Source organism: Spea bombifrons, chromosome 4, assembly GCF_027358695.1.
Source record: "Spea bombifrons isolate aSpeBom1 chromosome 4, aSpeBom1.2.pri, whole genome shotgun sequence".
NCBI lineage: Eukaryota > Metazoa > Chordata > Amphibia > Anura > Pelobatidae > Spea > Spea bombifrons.
Window position 1 is genome coordinate 43680412 of NC_071090.1, and position 21193 is coordinate 43701604.

At 38.6% G+C, this 21193-nt stretch overlaps 1 protein-coding gene across 1 annotated transcript; it reads right to left on the reverse strand.

The window, feature by feature from the left end:
* Positions 1 to 4651: 4651 nt before the first annotated feature.
* On the reverse strand, positions 4652 to 8844 carry DUSP6 (dual specificity phosphatase 6). The gene is made up of 3 exons (XM_053464530.1): positions 8043 to 8844; positions 6648 to 7079; positions 4652 to 5989 (listed from the first exon to the last, which is right to left on the reverse strand). Exons 1-3 carry the CDS (start codon positions 8440 to 8442, stop codon positions 5682 to 5684), a joined length of 1140 nt encoding a protein of 379 aa, XP_053320505.1. The 5' UTR covers positions 8443 to 8844; the 3' UTR covers positions 4652 to 5681.
* Between the last annotated feature and the right edge of the window lie 12349 nt (positions 8845 to 21193).

Here is a 21193-nt window from a genome sequence, read left to right on the forward strand (position 1 = left end):
GAAAAGTAACATCTACATACAAAGTAATATTTAAATGCAACAAATATACATACTATGTCTTTGTTAGGTCCAAAGGGTGCCACATTTATTTGACATACTTCAAAGGATTCTTTGATTTATAATAAAATGGCTAAACTTTGCATTCCTGTGCTAGCCTTCTGACCTTTCCGTGACTTTTTTTTTGCTCTCAGAGGTGAGGAGGTGAATGGGGTACTTCACACTTTGTTAAATGAACCTGTGACCTCTCTTAACAACAGCTTAATGATAGGTTTAATCTTGCAGCCCACCAATTACACAGGGGCCAGCTATCACATTGAACTAGAATAACAGCAGGATACCACTTACAAAAAAAGGAAAAGGAACAGTTTGGGAGGAAGGCAATCGCTTATATTGTTTCCAGTACTAATTCAGAGAAAGTCAAGGTATTGAAAGAGGATATTTTGGTTATTTGTTTTGCGTACGATCTTGAATATGTTTTTTGAGTGTGTGTTTTAAAGAGCCAGACCCATGAGGATCTCCAAAAGACCAGACCTTTGATAGATCAGTACAGTTTTATTGACCCCTACCTTCAAGTCATTAAGCTATTGAATGATGGTGGGCTAACACTTCCTAACACAAGCCCTGTAGAATGAATGCTGTTTGCATTCAATCATCACATGAGTTTTATAAAGTTGTGGAGCCAAGCATTAACAGACATCTAAACCTAAGGCAACGTACTGTCTGGACATATCCTTCCTTTCTGGAGCCAGAAATCTTTTTAACAGCTGCAAAGCAATAGGTAATTAAAGTAAGGTCTGTTAATCTTATTCTTAAAATATGGGGCAATTATATATTTAAAGTCATCCAGAGTGAAAGCTAAGTTACTATTATCATCAAAGGTTTTGTGTAAGTAGTTATAAAAGGGTCAAAGAAAATTCAAACTTTTCAAATTTCCACTTCATCATTGTAGTTTGTTTTTTTTTGTATTTGGAATTGCAAACATTTATTACTCTAGTAAGATGTTTATTAAGGGAAAACAAAAAAACTAGACAGTGTTGTTATGCTATAAAACAATTAAGGCGATGTTTTAAAGCATCAATGGTTTGGTCCTTCAGATAAAAATAAAATTTCTCAGAGTTTAAAAAAGACTAAAATTGATTTACAGGGCCTGAATTTAGCAACACAAATACCCATACATTGGGCCAATATTATGTAGATTTTGAAAATAAGGCCAAAACACACACACATACACATATACACTCACTGGACATTTTATTAGATACACCTTGCTGGTACCGGGTTGGACCACCTTTTGTCTTCAGAACTGACGTCGTTCTTCGTGGCATACTTTCTACAAGGTCTTGGAAACATTCCTCAGAGATTTTGGTCTATATGGACATGATGGCATCACGCAATTGCTGCAGATTTGTTGGCTGCACATGCATGATGTGAATCTCCCGTTCTACCACATCCCAAAGGTGCTCTATTGGATTGAGATCTGGTGACTGTGGAGGCCATTGGAGTACAGTGAACGCATTATCCTGATGGAAGTAGCCATCAAAAGATGGGTACACTTTGGTCATAAAGGGATGGACATGGTCAGCAACAATAAAGCTGTCACATTTAAACAATGCTCAGTTGGTACTAAGGGGCCCAAAGTGTGACAAGAAAATATCCTCCAAACCATTACACCACCACCAGGCTGAACCGTTGATACAAGGTAGGATCGATCCATGCTTTCATGTTGTTTACACCAAAGTCTGACCCTGCCATCTCAATGTCGTAGCTGGAATCAAGACTCATCAGACCAGGCAACATTCGTCCAGTCTTCCATTGTCCAATTTTGGCGAGCCTCACTTTCCTGTTCTTAGCTGACAGGAGTGGCACCCCGTGAGGTCTTCTGTTGCTGTAGCCCATTTGCTTTAAGGTTCGACGTATTGTGCGTTCAGAGATGGTATTCTGCATACCTTGCTTGTAAGGAGTGGTTATTTGACTTACTGTTGACTTTCTGTCATCTCAAACCAGTCTGCCCATTTTTCTCTGACCTCTGACATCAACAAGGCATTATCGTCCACACAACTGCCGCTCACTGGATATTTTCTCTTTTTTTCGGACCATTCTCTGTAAACCCTAGAGATGGTTGTGCGTGAAAATTCCAGTAGATCAGCAGTTTCTGAAATACTCAGACCAGCATGTCTGGCACCAACAACCATGCCACATTCAAAGTCACTCGGTTGGAAGTTTAGCAAGTTGTCTTGACCACATCTACATGCCTAAATGCATTGAGTTGCTGTCATGTGATTGGCTGATTAGCTATTTGTGTTAACAAGCAATTGAACAGGTATACCTAACAAAGTGGCCAGTGAGTGTATATAGATATGGTCTTTTCAGCACATAAGCGGTCACCTCTCCATGTGTCCTGGTTTTGACAGGATATGGGATCACTGTCACACACTCCATGTTGCCTTTTGTAGACACTCAAAGAGCAACTGAAGCTGGCCAAAGTGTTAATTAGTAAGCATACATAAAGTGGCTGGTAGTCTGGATGTGGGCCTATGGCTTAGTAATATGCCCCAATGGTAAGGTAAATCTTTTCTAAGCCTGGCTGATACATGTTAGATCAACTTGCTGTTTCCTGGACAGTTGTGACCACTGACAGCTGGACAGAACATTCTGAGTAGAAGCCCATAGGATGCATATTACAATGAGCCTTGGTTTCAGACTTACAACCCTACCTACAGGGTTCTGTATTTCTCACTACCCCAATACATAAAGGATAAATCCATCTGCAGGTAATGTTAAGCTATGCCACCCATTGCTGGCTTGATGTAACAGCTATGAGGAAATCACAGAAACGCACAAACTGCAAACTTTAACATTTAAACTATAAAAGCGTACATGTACTATGTTATTTAGTTCTTTTTATATCTACACATAAATCTGTGTTTGTTCAGGGTAATATTTTCACTGTATCAACGAGTAGCTACAGGAACTTCCATAAAACAGGAAAACTACTGTGAAGCAAAATAACAATAATATTTTTTGAATAGGTTTAAATTATGAAAAAAGTTATAAAGAAAGAAGTAGCTATGGGTAATTAGGCTAAAAAAGCCTGACAAACCAAAGGCTTGCTGAGATGCCACGGCTCAATTAGACTACATAGATTTAGTTCAAACTGTGACTTTATAGTCCTATTCTATTGGGAGGCGTTTCTTTCCGATCGTACATGGCACCTTACCAACACGGCTTCAGAAATAGTTGCTGGGGGAGAGAGGAAACGGTGGGCAAGCCATCTGTCAGTTTCAGCTGAACAGTAGGGAAACAGCCATGTAAATTCTTGAGGAAAGCAGATTATTAATCCAAAAGGAGAAAATTCTAAATTTATCTAGAGGCCATTTTAACACAAGTAGCCACTTTTAAGCTGCAGCTGGGCAAGAAATTGCCAGAACCACCATCAAATCTGTACTTTGAAGATTACAGTACAGAGGATAAAGTATAAAACTGGATTAGCACTGTGAGATTTCTTTGCAACTCATTTTCACAGTTACTCATACTAAATTATAGAGTGATATCATTGTGTAAGAATGATTAAGTTATAGCTGTTCACAGGAACTTTCACCAATTTTTCTCTTAAATAAGGATTGTTTTATTTTGCTGAAAAGTATAGATGTTCTTTGTGCATTGAGGTCTTTTCATTAAAAGGAGAGGTGTCTAAAAAGTTACGTTTCATCTACTTGACTTCAATTTACATCATGAAGGTTCCACCCACGTGACCCTCTGCTCCAGGAAAAGTCCTATATACTGGCACATTTCTGTCAAAAACGTCTTGTATATCTGGTTTGATCCCTGACCCTATGTTTTTCCAAATATAAAAAGGATAGGGATGTTATTTTTATGTATCTATAAATAATGAAGTTCTTGCATGCTAAATTGTGAGTAGTCATCTGATAGATAAGTTATGTCAGATATGAATTTAGAGGACTGTTGGGTTGTTTAATAAGTTGACTTGAAATTAAAGTTTTACAATTATCGATTTATTTGTTGGATTGCAACTCCCACACCTTGAGCAGCAATTGGGTAGTAGTGCTTGTGGTTAACAGCTGGAAGGGTAGGGGCTAACATGAACGCTGGCGATGTATACTAAGACCAATACTCAACATAGAAATAAAAAAAGTTAATAAAAAAAAAAAAAAAAAAGGGATTGACCACTTGACTGATCCACTCCGTCAAATCATAAATTACACAAATCTATTCACCTTTAGGCAACATAACTTTTGGATAAAACTGATACATAATGAGCTGCCCTCTAGCTGATCCTCAATTGTGACTTACAGAGCTCAATTAATGGGCTTGTGTATATGGTTTCTGCTGTGGCACTCATCTTTGCTTAATAGATTCTTTAAAAAAAAAAGTATACTCTTTATTGGTCTAACAGAGAGAACAAAAAAAAAAATATTTAAAGTAACTTAAGTTTTTGGGACATCAGAGGCCTCCTCCTTATTTGAACATTGGACACATTGCTTCAGAAAGAATAAGATACTCTCTATTTTACTTCAATTAGCATGATGCAGGGCAAGTTCAGCTATTTTTGCACAAGCTAATTGTGGCAGGGCATAACATACAGGACTTCGCATACGCTTTACCCCCAACCGAATTCAGTGAAAACACAGCATGCTTTTCAATAACCAAAAATAGTCATTTATTAATAATTTAAAGATTTACATTTCTATAATAAATTTAATCTTAAAACTTTATTCCGTGGGTATTTCAGAGAGTAACAATACTCCCTTATTGGCAATCAATGTGCAACCTAAGCTCTTCCGGACAGTGGTACATACATTCTTCCAGTTTATACACTTGAAAGATACACGCATACATAGCATTTGAGGTGAAGCTCCCTAAATAATAATAAAAAGAAAAAGATAATAAAGGACAGGGGGTAATTCACCTTGCGTTCAAGAGCAATTAATGTGTTAAAAAATACAGATATAGAGCAAGAAGATCACTAAATTCAGAAAAGAAAAAAAAGTACATCTGTGTGAATCAAAATTACAACTTTTAAAAGGGATATTTGTACTTTTGTGCATTAAAGTACACAACCCTTTTACACAAATACATGTATTAATATGCTACAAAATGTTTTTTTTTTAAAGAATTATGGAGAAAAAAAAAAAAATTCTATAATTCAGCCCACTCCTCTTATAAAGGGGAAGGGGAAAAAAAAACAGTGCTACATGTAAGATATTTACAGTACTTTTGTAAAGAGGGAAAATCATTTACTTCAAAATGCATCAGAAGTTTACAGGTTTCTTTGGCTCCTCTGAAGGTTAGGAGAACCGGTCTTCACAGAAGACAGCAATGGCAATATTCTTCTGAATCTTACAGAATTTTTTTTTTTCGCGAGGCCCAGCTCTGCCTTTTTTTGGATCTCAAAAAGCCACCGCACCACTAAGGGAGTGTTGCTCATGTGAGTTTGCCAAATCATTCAAAGGCATTTAAGGTTCCTCTCCAAGCGTCATGGAGAGGTTAGCTAATCATCTTTCTTACATTACATCTGCAACAGTAATAAACTTTTTTGAATTCTAACAGGACCTTCATGAACCAAGTCCCATAGGACTGTCATTAACCAACTCCTGCCATCCATCAACAGAAATATTTCTTTCTAGGAATGATTATCACCAACAATACTGTGCAATCACTTTTCACGTGGACTGCAAAGAATCTACCTGAAACACATTTTGGTTGCCTGGAGTAGTAAAATATAATTGCTGAGTCGGGACTCGGTTGTCACATGGACTGCTAAGTCCCAATGTCCTTTCAAAATCCAGAAGTTGACCCATGAAGTTAAAGTTAGGCGAGATGTTGGATTTCTTCATCTTGACAATGTCATATGCATCATTCATGGAAAGATTAAGCTTCTGCATGAGATAAGCCACAGTGACTGTGACTGAGCGACTGATTCCGGCTAAGCAGTGCACCAACACGCCACAACTTTTGCCACGGGCTTCATCTGAAAGAAGAGAAAACCATATCTTGTATTAGTGAAAGTTCACCTGTTTGTTGGTCCACATACTTATAAAAGGAAAGGAAATGTAGCTACAGCAGTAAAGTGACAGACATCCTGCCCTTGACTGACAAAGTAGAACATGAGAATTTTTAATTTATCAATCTGGATGATTTAGCAAAAAAAAAAAAAAAAAAGTCATATAAGCCTCCAACTGTTGTGCAGTCAACAATGAATGCATTCAGGCATTCTAAGTGAAAGAAGGAAGTCACAGGGGACAGCCCATTAACAGAAACAGGATGTCAACATGGCTTTAAAATGGGTTCCTTTGTAAGAGGAAATGCACTACAATGTTTGGAGATTAGGTTCTCCGTGGCTTCCTGCCAACATTTATTCCCCTGCAGGGCTCATGTTACCCTCGCCCTCTACGTTGGAGGGGATCAAAGTTCACTACAAGAAGGTTACCATTTACATTTAAAGTGGCAGCCACATGTAATTGAAGTCCCACAATGCGTAATAAGATAAAAAATAAATAAAAAATACTGTTTGGTAGGGTTAACACTTTGCATCACATAAAAGGACATAACTATAAAGCCACAACTCCCACACGAATTTTGCACTATTTTTTTTTTTTTTTTAAATGATGAAACCAATGATTACTCACCAATGAAAGAGATGGCCTCTGGGAAAAACTGAGACAGGTTTTGGCTCCAGTGGTCCGAGATGGGAATCTGTTTGTACCTGAACTCCCCAGCATTTTCAAAGAGATTTGGCAAGTTTGGAGTCACATTTAGAATGTACTTAATGCCAAACTCTTCTAACACATCCAGGTTTGTAGAATCCTTGGCACAACCAAGGTACAAGTAAGGAAGGATTTCAACTGGGAATGAAGGCTGCGTATTGGAAAGCGGACTCCCATCCGAATCTGTAGCACTAACCGGATCTCGGTCAAAGTCAGACTCGATATCAGAAGAAGAATCCGAGCTGATCCGAAGGCCACCCAAACCAAGCACTGGTGGGGAACTACTGCTGCAGGAACTGTCCAGGTTTGTCTCACAATGTACGGGGTACTCTGCCTGGAATTTGTTGTACCCTCCTGTCGAGAGAAAATATATTATATTAACATTTTGTTAGACTGTTAACATAATTAAAATAAGACGGCTTACAACATAACAGCATATTCATGAAAACCCTTCAGGAGTGGAATGCAGATCTAGATTATTCTCAAAGCACTAAATGAAACATGAACTGAGCCAAAGACTTTACACCTCAAGGGAAACTATCAATCACCGTGGTAAGTGCTCTCAATGCACCTAATGATGATAATCAGCACATAAATAAATGGAAGAGATTAAGATGAAGAATGTGATTGGGTTAGCTGAGGTTTTTAAATTCAGATAATCCCTTCTGCAATAATCAGTAAAGCCAACAATACTGAATGTCTGAATACCATGATGCACCTAAAAAGATGCTCATATTGCAAACAAAAATGGTGTGTTTTATATGCATCGATTTACCCAATTAATTTGTAGACTGGATCAGTGATTATTCGATGCCAACTGGCCTGGTCTTAAAAAAAATATCTGAGCCTGATCACAAGATGCAGAATGCAAGGGTCTGGCAATAAAATATTCGTATATGGGCATAAGGGATTGGTTTTATAAAAAAAAAGGTACTAAAGCAGTAAGAGCCAAGCACTTTTGATCAGCAGACAGTGTCACAAGTTCAGCGCACCTGGGAGGGGGGGTGGAAGCGCTCAGTCACGACCAAGAGAGAGGCTGCCTTTTCCTATTCTATGCAGAGCTTTAAACATTAAAACTGCCCTGCACGATGCCAAGGAATGTGTATGAACAGCATTTAGGGGGAAAAGCGCTAAATATGGAGCACGATCATCGATTGCTATGCAGACTGTTATGATCTTGCCTATTTCATGTGTAGAACAATATGGTGCCAATAGCGATGGATTAGAAAAAGAAAATTGAGCAATCGCAGCAATCAGAAAAAAAGCCCAGGCAGGGGGGTCCATCGCCCGCTCACTGTAAGCCACATGTGCCCTTACCTTCCAGGTAGAAAGCCTTGCAGCCCTCGTCCTTGAGCCTCTTCATGAGCAACCCCAGCACGGACTCCCCACCCGTGTTCTCATTCCACTCGCTGCTGTTCTCGTCGTACAGGATCACGGTGTCCGTCCCGCACCTCCTGGCGAACTTCTCTCGGTCCTCCCCACGGGTAAACAGGGAGCGGATGGGCAGGTTGCCCTTCTTCAGCCTCCTGAGCATGATGCCCGGAATGGCCACGTTGATGGCCGCCTCGATGTGGGACGACTCGTACAACTCCTGTGGTCTGCAGTCCATAAGCAGCAGTCGGTCGTTGGCCATCGCCAGCTGCTCGTTAAGCCAGGCCACCGACTTGCTGACCGCCATGTCTGAAGCCAGGTGCACGGGTCTCAGCTTGTCGATCATTGATGAGAAACCGGGGGGGATACGAGGCCAGGCGATCGGGGATGACACTGGGCTTAATCTCCCTCAGCCTGGCTACAGGAGCATGTGCAGGCGGCCCGCCGATCGCTGTGGGCTTGTGTGGTGGCGCACCTCCTCAGCTTGTTTTTTGTCAATGGGAGGGCTGAATGAGCGCTGCTAGCCGCTTGGGTGCATATGGACGGCGAATGGCAATCCAATTAGAGATCTCAATGGCTGTGAAGGTGGCTGCACGTACCCCGCAAGCAGCCCCTCCTCCCGGTGCTGCTGTCTATGTGGGCACCGCGCACCGTCACCCTCCTGCTAGATTAGCGACTCCTTTGTCGGATCAATCAGGTCTGCGCAGCCCAGCTAGAGCCAGCTACTGAATGGATACAAACACGGAACGTCTCAATGGATACATTGTGCGGGGTAGCCAATCACAGAGTTCTGAACCACGGTTTCCGTGGAGACGGGCCGGCTGGAACAGGTTGTGTTGATGAATTGTTAATGAGTTTGTCATTCACAAAAACGGAAAGGAATTTCCGCTCTGGATCAGCCGAGTGCAAACAAGCAGCAACAGCAGATGAGGGGAGGGGGGAGAGGAAGGAAGGAGAAAGGGAAAGGAGGGGGGTACGGAGGATTTGAGAGGGGGATGGGGAGTTACAGCTTTTTGTCACGCTCCCTGCTGCTAAAGTTCACAATAAACTCAAGACTGGAGCTCTATGGCTCTTTGCTTGTAATTCATGTATAGGAATCTAAAGCTGGCGCAGTAGACTGCATTTTATTTCCACTAGATAACCTAATAAGAACAAGTAACTGCAAGCTCTGTGGTACATGGTGTCTTTTTTCCCTAATAGCTTTTAATTATCTGGAATAAACAAGCGATGGATCTAGGATGTCGTTAGTCATGTTAGACTTTTATATAAGAAGATGTATTACTAATACTACATTGCTGCTGAAACAACCCCCTCTTGTCTCATCATGTTACAAAGTGTAGGCTGCTTCATATATAAGCAGTGGAAAATAACCACTTGCTTGGGGCTTGGAAAAAATGTAACGGGTATAGGGAGTCCAAAAGTTTACTTCGCACCAGCTTACTTGTCAGTAGCCAGTATAGTCCTCCCCATCTCCCACACAACCTTTAGTCTGTTGGGAATAGGACGTTAACGTATTCTTACTTCCCTATATCCATTGGCACAAATCTGATCGATGCATCTTTATTCTTCGCGGCCATTCAGTAGATCCATCGTGGTTCTCCAAAATCAGCAGTGCAATAACTGCACGTAAATCTATACTTACTATATACTTACATACAGAGGATATCATTTGTCACACTACTTATCGAGTCTATGGAACGCTAACAAACGGTTATTTTCCACCCTGTACAGAACAAACGGAAATTACATGCGTCGTTTAATCAGCTAAATCATTTGCTAGATGGAGCAATTGGAAGGACGCGTAACAGCTTCTGGCACAGTTCTTTGATATGTTTGGTGAAATGCAGTATGCAAAGTGAAACTAATAGGATACATGGGATTTGTCCCCCCCTCTTCTGGCTAGCCAGGAAATGTAATATTATTCTTGCTCTATATAACATAATGCATGCCATAGATAATTGCGTGTTAGTGGATTAGGGGCTGACTGGCTACTTAAGCAGTTTGAAGTTGAATCAAAGGTTCCTTTAATGTAGTATCAGCGTTAATCATTTATACAATAAGAGCACTTGAACATCAGAACACTTGTTGGCAGTCTGACAGCTGGGCTGGCAGTTTTTAAAAGGATTTTGAAGATAACATCAGATCGATACAGCCACCTTCTATTTATTAATGAACGTATGACTTGCGTCAGTTCATACTGTAAAAATTATCTGTTTGACCCAACGATTTTAATTTGAATCAATTAAAAGTTGCCGTTTTTCCCTTTTTTTCTTTTCGATATTCCATAATTAAGAGCATTGCCAAGAAGGTCACTAACTGCCTACAGAAAGGCAAGGCCAGACATTAGATTTTTGTAGCAAATTAGCCTTTTTGCATGGATTATTGATACAAAAGTGTCCAATAAATATAGATCCATAGCACAGTTATTATATGGTAACTATATAAATTTGTTCCACATATCAGGTTTAAGCGATGAAACATTTTATCTCCAGCTCCAATATGCATTTTGAAGGACTTAGTCCCACATAATACTTGAGTTGACATTCAAAAAACATCCCTATTTAAGTATGCATGGCAGAGAGGAACTTTTCTAGCTCTACCCATTATAACATATAGTTAATGCATTGAGTTGGAAATGTTCAACCCATGAATAAACGTATTGAACAATGGAAAGAAGAAACTAGTTGATCATAGACAATTAATAGATACTTGGTATGTAAAACTGAGTAAGCACTGCTACAGAAAGAAAAAACACAAATCCATATCTGAAAACAGGAAAGGGCATTATATTCAAGTATTCAAAATATAGTTAACTTCATGATAAAAATATTGAATAGTGCAATTATAAACAAGACTCCTTACTGACGCGTTTGTTCAAAAAGATGATACAGCAAAATAATTCCTCTTCTATACCCTTTATTAGACTTGTACATGGCAAGCAAAATCATTTCAGAAGAAATTTTTTATTTTTTTCTGTGTTTGTTTTCGGGCAACAATCACTTTCGGACCATTCTGCCTTTTTTGATTCAGAAACAACATTCAAGTGGCATTCCCAAAGGGAGAGTCCTCTCATACCATCTGGACTCATCTTTCACGTACAGCAGCCAATTGGTTTGAGAATGAATTCCCACTATATATATAAAACTATCTTAAAAATGGTTCCCCAGAGTAAGGGAGGATATTGAGTTGTAAGGCCTGTGTCCTGGGCAGGCACTGGCAGATGATAGGCACATGCAGTACCTTGGTGCAGGACTGAATTTCCCCAACATTTGAAAAAAATAACTGATCCCCAGCAGGAAAGAAGGAAGGAAGGAGAAGGACAAGGCCTCGCCACAGCCTTTGCTCTGGCTGCTGATGGTGGCAGCTTTTGAGGGTTTGCTGTTTAGTTCCCCCCTAAAGCTGCACTATGGTGTGTTCATAGGTGTTGGTTCATACCAAAATTGGTGAAAGGTCCTAACACCTAGCCCCTACTACAAAATGCTCACACACTTTAGTATGGTGTTGCCCAACAGACAAGGTATCAGTAGTAGTAGCAGCAGCAATTTTTTTCCCATGATAGTATTAGTGTTTCAGGGTCCCTCACAGGGACACAGTGGAATAGTGGAGTCCCGTTGCAGGGAATACACACACTTGCAAAGCACAGTCTTGCAGGCCACAAATTACATGCGCAGTTAACAGCAACACTATGCATCGGCAACACAGCCACACAGCCAGAAGAGTGGCAGGCAGAACAGAGAACATACCTGAAGATTTGAGGTCCCAGGTTCGAGTCCTGTGCCAGGCACAATCCAGGCAAGCCATCTGCAGGCCTTTAATACAAGGTGGCGTAAGGTCTGCTCCTGCTGCAGGAGTAGACCCCTGTTACTCTCACTTTATTCCAATCTCCCTTCTCCTTGTAAAAGTGAAAAAAGTAAGAAAAAAACACCAAAAGTTTGTAAGGGCAACCAAATGGGCAAATCAACACAATGTCTGCAATATTGCTATCCGTTTTCATTTGTTTTGTTGCAGATTCTCTTTGATATCAAAGATTCCAGCAAATTTTTCTAAAAATGACATTTGTATGAATCCGAATTCAGAAGTCTACCCTTTATGGTTGTGAAGGTGAACGCTGATAAAAATTGACCAGAAAACATTTTTCAAGGGGAGCTGTCGCAGCTTTTGGTATAACTTCATTATTCGAATTACCTATAGCATGTGCTTTTTATCTGTCAATTAGCTTAATTGATTTGGAGTGGCACAGCCAGCGTTATCTAATCAATTTCCTGTCCTGAAGCTCTCTCCCTTTTCCTCACCCACACTTATAAACTATACTTGAAGAGCAGAGCATGTTTTTGGAGCCAGTTGACTCCAATACTGTCAGAGACCGGATTGGGCTGTTAATAACAGAGACCAGATGGCAGGCAGAAGTGGGCACAAGCAATTAAGTAAAATAGTGGTTTCAAGCTATACTCTTAAGCAAATATTTCTGTAAACCTTACTTTTGATACAGGTAGGGATTGCTTAATTGTTTTCGAGAGCAAAAAAAAAAAAAAAGGCTGCGCACCTAGTTGTTTCTCTTGTGTGACCCATACTTGATACTTGATATGTATTATGAAGTGCCATCCCCAGAAAGTTTAAATGTAAGAAGGGTGTATGCCCCAATAGATGTTGTAAGAACATGGAAAACTGTGTTAAAGAAGAAAACTATTTTAGCCGGTTGAGTAGCTTTTCAGATACCATTAAAAAAAAAAGGTGCAAGTGGATCATCTACTTAACATTGTGTTCATTTTTTAATAGTCTAGGAAACATCTTTGCAATATCATGTTTTAGCCTAGATGGTGCAGAGCTTATACCATGGATCATAAGGATATCATAAATGTTTCATAAGCTCCCTAAACACAGAGGTCTGGTCACCTTCATGGATATTATTTTATGCCTGTGGTTTTATAAGGATCATTGAGCCAGACATCTTGATCATCCGAGTGCTTCTCATGGAAAGATTTATATTTTTAATTTTAGTTGGAAAAAGACAGAAGAGCTTGGCCTTCGGTAGTTATTTGTTGTCACTAAAGAATACTATATAGTTGTTCACCTTTTTTGTAGCAAAGTAACAGTTAAGGGAAATATTAGATGACAGATAATACAGACAAAATAATCTAAAGGATAAACTGCTCTAGCTGTAAAGTATCAATGAAAAAAATGTCAATGAGCTCATCCTCTATTTTTTGCATTATAAACAGTGTGTATGTATATGTGTATATACATATATATATATATATATATATATATATATATATATATATATATTTATAATTTATTTATTTATTTTGTAAACTTACATTTATAAATTACATACTTAAAATTGGCAAAACATTTTTACCACCCCTGTCTAAGTTTTTCAATACCAAATATGCTTAATATTAGTTTTTTGTCTACATATCCTATATGCATTTAGATTTGTGGTCATGTGATCCAGCTGCTTTACACCTTGGGTCATATAAAAACTAATAATTAGCCTATATGCTAGTGTATGTCATTGTGGGCAATCCTACATCAGACAGAATTATTGTTAGTAAAAATAAGCTGCTCTCATTATTTTTTTGGCTCTTCAGTGCAGTAATTAATATACTAAAAACATACTTTGGCAGATGAATCAACTTTTCCACTTTCCGTGGTTAATTAATATTACTAGTGCTTTTATTTGCAAAGAATATCTATTTTCATCATAGGTTTTCATTTTTTTGTGATATCCTTTGATCTAAACGAATGCAGTTTAAGGAGGCATACACATAAATGAATATTGTTTGACATATTGGCCCCAGAGCAGAGAAGTATCTTCAGAAATCAGTAATAATTAAGTCATCCAACAAAGATGTAGCATCACGAAACATTTCAAAACAGGTGAGGTTGCAAATGAAGATAGTCCATAAGTGGGCTTTTGTGAATATAAATTCCGTTTGCTAAAAAAAAAAAAAAAAAGCAAAGAAGACTCTTGCTCCAGTTCTGTTCACTTGTTTATTGTCTTCTTCTAATACAATTTTTAAGGCACTAAACACATTATGAGATTAATCAATATCTCTATTCCCCACCAAATCCCATTTCATTAGTTTCTACCAAGAATAATACAAAAAAGTTTCTGGTTTTATGGGAATTAGACTTTTGGGTTTTTGGAAATAAGAATATTTTAGAAAAACTAAAAGAAACACATAAATTATAAATGTGGATAGTCTCATCTGAAATGGTAACATTAAAGGCCAAAAAATGAATTAGCCTTCATAGCCCTTCCTTAATCTGGTGTAAATATCTATCAGATTATATACTGACAAATAATTCAGTAAGTAATATTGTCTCATGTGGCTTAAAAACAAACAAAACACACACACAAGCCATCCCATAAACAAATGTGTAACATAGATACCAACAATAGATACCAACCACTAGGCATTGCTAACTACTGCTACTAACTCAGAATTGTGGTTTCAGCTCCATGTCTTCCTATACAATAGGTTTCTGTTGCATATTACCTTGTATATTTAAAGTCTAAAGTCTCCTCCCCCATGAAATTATTAATTTTACTTTTTACTGCCAGTGTTAGCCCTTCATAACAAAAAATGAAGGCTGGAAGAGCTGAAATCAAAACCACAACTCTCCTGCGAAGTCGCCCCTTTAGCAAAAACAAATCCTTATAGGTTAGTTTATGGCAATGTGATTTGGCATCTAGTAGGAGAAAAGTTTAAAAAACAATCATCACATAGATTGCAATAAAAAAATGATGAAACTGGGGTATATTGACCCAGATCATTTTGTTTCATTGCAATCTATGGGATGCATGCATTCAATTAACTGTTATAGATGTATCTGTGGTATTTAATCCAGCTGAATATCCTTTCTGATCAGCTTGTCAATGACCAGTTAATACTGCATGAACAATATATTAAGTGTTAGTCTGAAAACAGGGTCTAGATCTGTTGGATGGACCTTTCTTGGTGTATTTTACTATTGTGATTGGAAAATACCTGGTTTCTCCATTAATCAGGGGCTTTTATTATTCACTCCAAAATCTCATCAACAAAACATATAAAGCACAGAAATAAGCTTTGGTCACAGATTTAATTATATTCCCAGTACCATTTGCTGATTTCATTGTATATATTGGGTTTTAGGTTTACATTTCCCTTGTTTAGTCTGCTTTGAGTGTTTCAGATATATTGTTATTCACACAACACTTCATCATGTTACTTCCTCTCTTCTCGTTAACCATCACTGAGATTCTGGGCAATTTTAGAGGCACGCAGGGTCAAAGACTGGCCATCTGTTATGCTGGGCAGATGCCCAGTGGGTAGGTGACCAATAGGGTCCCACACCAGTTGCAGATTGGGTTCCGCAGTGTGCGGAGCCGCCAGCTGGAAAAAAAACAGTAATGTGTAGCTGTGTGTATGTATTTTGGTTTGGTCGGCCCCCATTCCGGCCCTGGTCACAAATGATTGAGACGTCTAAGAATACACCTATACTGCATGTAAAAATAAAAAAAACGGGCCCATTCATTTGTATCAGTATGTTTTTTACAACTTTCAAAACAGATCTAAATTCTGAAACCCAATAACATATCCTAATGCTTCTATGTGAGATAATGCAGAGGAGACTGCCCACACTAATATGTGGCCCTAGGCATTTTCACCCCTATCAAGCTATACTCATGTGAGACTGAAGGGTGCAAGACATACCCAACACCCACCCCCAGTTGCAATCAAGTATTTATCGTTAGTGTTTGAAGCTAAAGCAGGTTTGTAGAACAATATATTGCAATTCTTCTCCAGTAATCTATTCACTCATAGCTGTGTCTACCTACAAAACACTGACAACATTGTGTGCCCTGCATTGTTGATTGAAAAGAGTTTAAGAAAGACAGTTTCATCTAATCTTCCACAAAGATGATTTAAAAATTGTACGAAAACACTAAAGAAATGTAGGGTTTTTTTTCAATTGATTTAATTGTTTTATTCCTAATACTATCTGTCCCAGACTATTTACCAATCACATTTAAAGGGAAAATCCTTTTATACACTTGTATGAAAAATTGATAGTAGCATATCAGCCCAAGCCAAGCTTTAATTGCCAGCAGTAATATCCTTTATACAGGAGTTTAATATAACTTTTTCAGTGTTAAAAACGATACAGTGGTCCTGTCTACCTAATGGATCAGCTTGTCTTTGTCTGTCAATTCTAGTTTTGTCATACCCAGAGCCGGCCTTAAGTGTTCTGGCGCCCTGTGCGGACTACTCCACTGGTGCCCCCTTCTCACTACCCCCCCTCTGCCCCTTCTCACTACCTCCCCCCTCTTCCCCTTCTCACTATCCCCCCCTTCTAATTATCTACTCCCTCTCCCTACTTCTCATAATCGTCACTTACCTTGTTGCCGGAGTCCTGCGGTGGGAGCGGGAGGCATCCATCTTCCTGCTCTGCCAGAATTTCATGTTGAGCGCGGGAATATATATAAATAAATATAAATATATATATAAATATATTCCGGCGCTCAACATGAAATGCCGGCACCGCGACGGAGAGTGAGGGGCGCCCCTGTCCGGGACTTAAATTAAAGCATCATTTGTTTGGTTTTTTTTTACTTTATTTAACATGAAGGATGTTAAATAAAGTTTTTAAAAAAACTATGTTTTAATTTAAGTCCCGGGCAGGCGCCCCTGCTGCCATGGCGCCCTGTGCGGCTGCACAGGTCGCATACCCCCTAAGGCCGGCCCTGGTCATACCCTTTGAATATCTTGCTCCCTTGCATACTAATATCCTGGTGGACGGTCAGGGGAGATACTTTGTTTCTGCACCCCATTGGCTTGGTGATCCATTCCTACCCAAGCCTCTTCCAGGTGTCTTTGTAGGGAAAATATGGGTTACATCTATGTAAAAGGCATGTGTTTCTGGTGAGCTAGAACCGAGCATGGGATATGCAAGGTTAATGTATTCTTACATGATAATGGTATAGGGGAGTAGGGTAAGTTATATATTCATTTGTACAATTACCCTAAAGATTGTTAATGGTTCTTGTCATTGCTTGTCTAGAAGTTAGACTTCACCTGAATGCATCTGAACCGCTGGGCTATTTACAAATTTGTCTAAAGAAATGAAAATATTAAATGTGTTTCCATATTCATTCCAGTGTATGATAGCTTCCTCTCATGAAATAATACAGTGCTTAAGAAACTACATTTAGACATATGGAGGTTCTTCAAGAGACACAGATAATTGGGTTTGTTACAAACTTACTTTTGATGAAATAGGATTTGCTATGGAGATTCTATTTTTTCAATTAAAAAAATGGAGTACCAAATTAATCCTTTTTGAATAGAAAAAAATGGAATAATATTTTTGCTCCTTTTTTTTAAAATCAGAATATACTTTTTACTGTTTCAATCAATCATCCTTGTTAAACAGGGTATGTTCATGAGCTAATCTGTTCTCGTCAATTGTGACTAGCAATCAAAACAAGACATCCAGCATATGACAAATTCTAAAATACAGAAGGGTGTAATTTCATGTCTTTAGTGACGTTAAAAGCTAAAGTTAAACTGATTAATAAAGGATGCTTTGTTTTGTCTTCAGAAGGGAAGTTAAAAGATAGAATTCTATGGCAGAGAGTACAAGATGTTCCAGATAGCAATTTGGATGAACAAAAGATATGCCTATCTTATGACCTAAACCAGCGGTGGGATCAGTGACACACGGATATACCATATTTGCTTGCATATAAGACGACCCTGATTATAAGACGACCCCCCAAAATTTGAATATTATTTTAGGAAAAATATAAGACTAGCCTATAAGAAAAAAAGTTTTACTAGTAAATATTAATTCACAATGTTTTCATATTTAATAAAAACTATGAGAAAAATGCATTTTTGGTTTTTATTTATGCCATATATGCCACTCTGCCTCCCTGATATGCCTCTTGACCCCCTATTTGCCACTCTGCCCCCAGATATGCCTTATACACCCCTATATGCCACTCTGCCTCCTGATATTCATTTTAACCCCCTATATGCCACTCTGCCTCCCTGATATTCCTTTTAACCCCCTATATGCCACTTCCGCTGGGGCTTCTATGAATGAGCACCGGAAGGTCATGTGATGCCGGCGTTCCGTCATAGAAGCCCCAAAGGAAGAACCGGCAGCAGCTGGGGTTGTCTGTGCGCATAACACAGGTGTCCACCGGCTGCCAGAGAGGAGGATCCAGGTACCCTGCAGCACTGCGGAGAATCTGGATCGTAGTCTTGTAATCAGACCTCTATTTGAGGTCTGATTAGAAGATGGCCTCGAATATAAGACGATGGATACTTTTCAGAGCACTTGCTCTGAAAAAACCTTGTCTTATAATCGAGCAAATAGGGTAATTAGTTGTATTTATTATAGTGTTTTGATTTTTATAGCACCATCCTATCCAGAGCAACGTACAACTGGTAAACAGGAGATAACATAGTCTTACATAAACAAATGGTAAGGCCTGCTGAAATGAGCTGGCAACTCAGACCTGAAATTAGTAACCTTCATAAATCAATTACCATTTCTAATGAGCTCACTAGAATGTTCTACGACATTTGGACAATATTTTGACTTTAGATTACTGTAATAGGCTATAGGATCAGACAAATCGTACAAAGTATTGCTCATCTCACAATTTTCTGACAACAATGCCATTGGTGGGTGCTGTATAATGATTTGTGAGACTGCATTAATGAATGTGTTAATGATTTGTGTGAATGAGTAAATGCGAAGATGGTACATGAAGGGTGGGCTTTAACAATAGATAAATAAATAAATAAATAAATAAATATGGGCTGCTCAGGCTTAAATGCCCGGGCCTATTTTTTGTCCCAGTCTGGGCCTGTTTACAAGCATTGTCTGTTTTCCATAAACGGGGTATGAATTAATGGTAGTGTGTTGTTTAGTGAGTTAGTTAGTGACCAGCACAATGGGCTGTAAAGTAGATTTTTTTGATACACTGAAGCTGTGTACCAGGGTATGACATCATATGCTAGTGTCGCGATTCAATGTGTTGCATGGTGCTAAGGTAAGTACATGGTCCTGCCCTGACACTGTCCCTAAACAATTCTCCAATAACGGTGTCCCATGTTGGGTGGTATGTTAATGTAACAATTGTAACTATTATCAGTATAGTGTGTACTGTAGTTAACCTGGTACAGCAGCTCTCTTCTTAAGACCAGTGTAGCAATGTGACCAATTATTCTATCTGTATTGTAGTTCTATTGTATTGTATTAGTATTTATTATGTGTGTGTGTGTGTATATATATATATATATATATATATATATATATATATATATATATAGTAATCTTGTGCGTTAACATATCTGTTGGTCTTATTCTGTCATGCTAATTTGGTCATACCCTTTGAATGAGTGTACTGTAAGAAGTGCAGCCTAAATAGTTGGCACTATTTAAATAAATACTAAATCTCTGTAAAACTGTACAAAGTCTGAGACTCTAAAAAAACACTACAACTTTAAAATACACCCCAGAAATACAAGGCATTAAATGCTATTCTATTAAAATTGGCACATGACCATTGACTGCAAATTATATAAAACAAACATGTTACAGCACTAGCCAGATCACAAGTTAACCAGTGATGCATGGGTATATTCATTTTGACATATGTGTGTCATCTTTTGCAGTTAGAGCAAATGCAACATGATCACCACTATCACACTAAGAGAAAAATATAACACTTGGCTGCACAAGCAAGAACATAGATGAGCTGTTTTATCTTATATGCCAGGAGACTCATTGTGCCAGTTACAAGAACAACAGTCGCAACTGTAGCTGTGTGCACTGAACTCAGTGAGTCACAGATATCTTCGGATCGTATCTCCCTCCTATGATCTACCTGACTTAATCTTTATGGTGGTTTAATGGAAAGTTATGTTTGCTGACTCTAAACTTAACCAGATGGGTAAACAACTTAGATCCGGTTAGGGTGCAGTGAACCGAGATTGTCATTACGCAATACCTTGAGTCAGCAGTATCTTGTTCTACATGCTGACAGAATGAATGAAACAAGTCTTCTTTGGGATAGGAAGTTGCATATCTAAATACATACTTACGTGGCATCATACAATATCCGCAACACAAAAAGTATTTGCAATTTATTGCTTTGTTCCATTAAGAGGATTTCTTATAAAAATAATGTTTTAAGAAATGTGACATTTACTTAAGTAAATAATGTAACCTTGAGTCACTGAAGACTGATTCTCTAAAGTAGGAGTTTGTGGACAAGGTTGGGTTGGGGGGTGGAACTATGCATTATAAAGGGCTAAATCTATTGAGCGACAAGACAAATTTGATTAGCCCATTATGTTGCATAGTAATGTGAGGAGATTGGTATACATTATTCAGGGCCAGCTCAGCCTTTAATGCATGTGCACAGTGGGCCCTTCATAATGCATTGTAAAGTCAGTCAGTTGCAAATTCACTAGACTCCTACTTTATTGAATACATTCCTATTAGTTTGTCCTTTTTTTAAAAAATGGTAATTAACTTTTAGGTTACATTAATTAAACAAACAAAAAAGTTGCAAGAAAAAATAGTTAAAACGACTTAATTTTTGAAGGAACACACATTTCATGATGTAAAATGTGACCAAATCATTAGAAGCCGACAATCTGGTAAACACTGCGTCGTTGACCTGTAAAGCATGCTTTGACTGAACAACTTGCAACTGAAGTCTGGGGTATTATTAAAAAGTATTGAATAAGAGTGTATGAAGAATATGGACCATATTTTAAAAGCAATGTAAAATATTCTATCCTAATGCATATTTGAGCTAGTAGTGGTTCCTTATATGATTTGCCTGTGCATGCTCACACAAGTAGTTGTATTCCCTGTACCTCTGGTGATGGCCAGGAGATTCCCTCCCACTCCCCTTCCAGAAAAAAAATATAGCTTGAAATATAAAGGAAACTTCCTGTCAGGACCCGGATAATCAGGTTGGGTAGGAGCCTCATTGCAGGGGATACTTGGGGTTCTGTCTGCATACGGCGATGCATGTTAAACGAAGGATAAGTCAGACAGGCACAAAGGAATACAACACA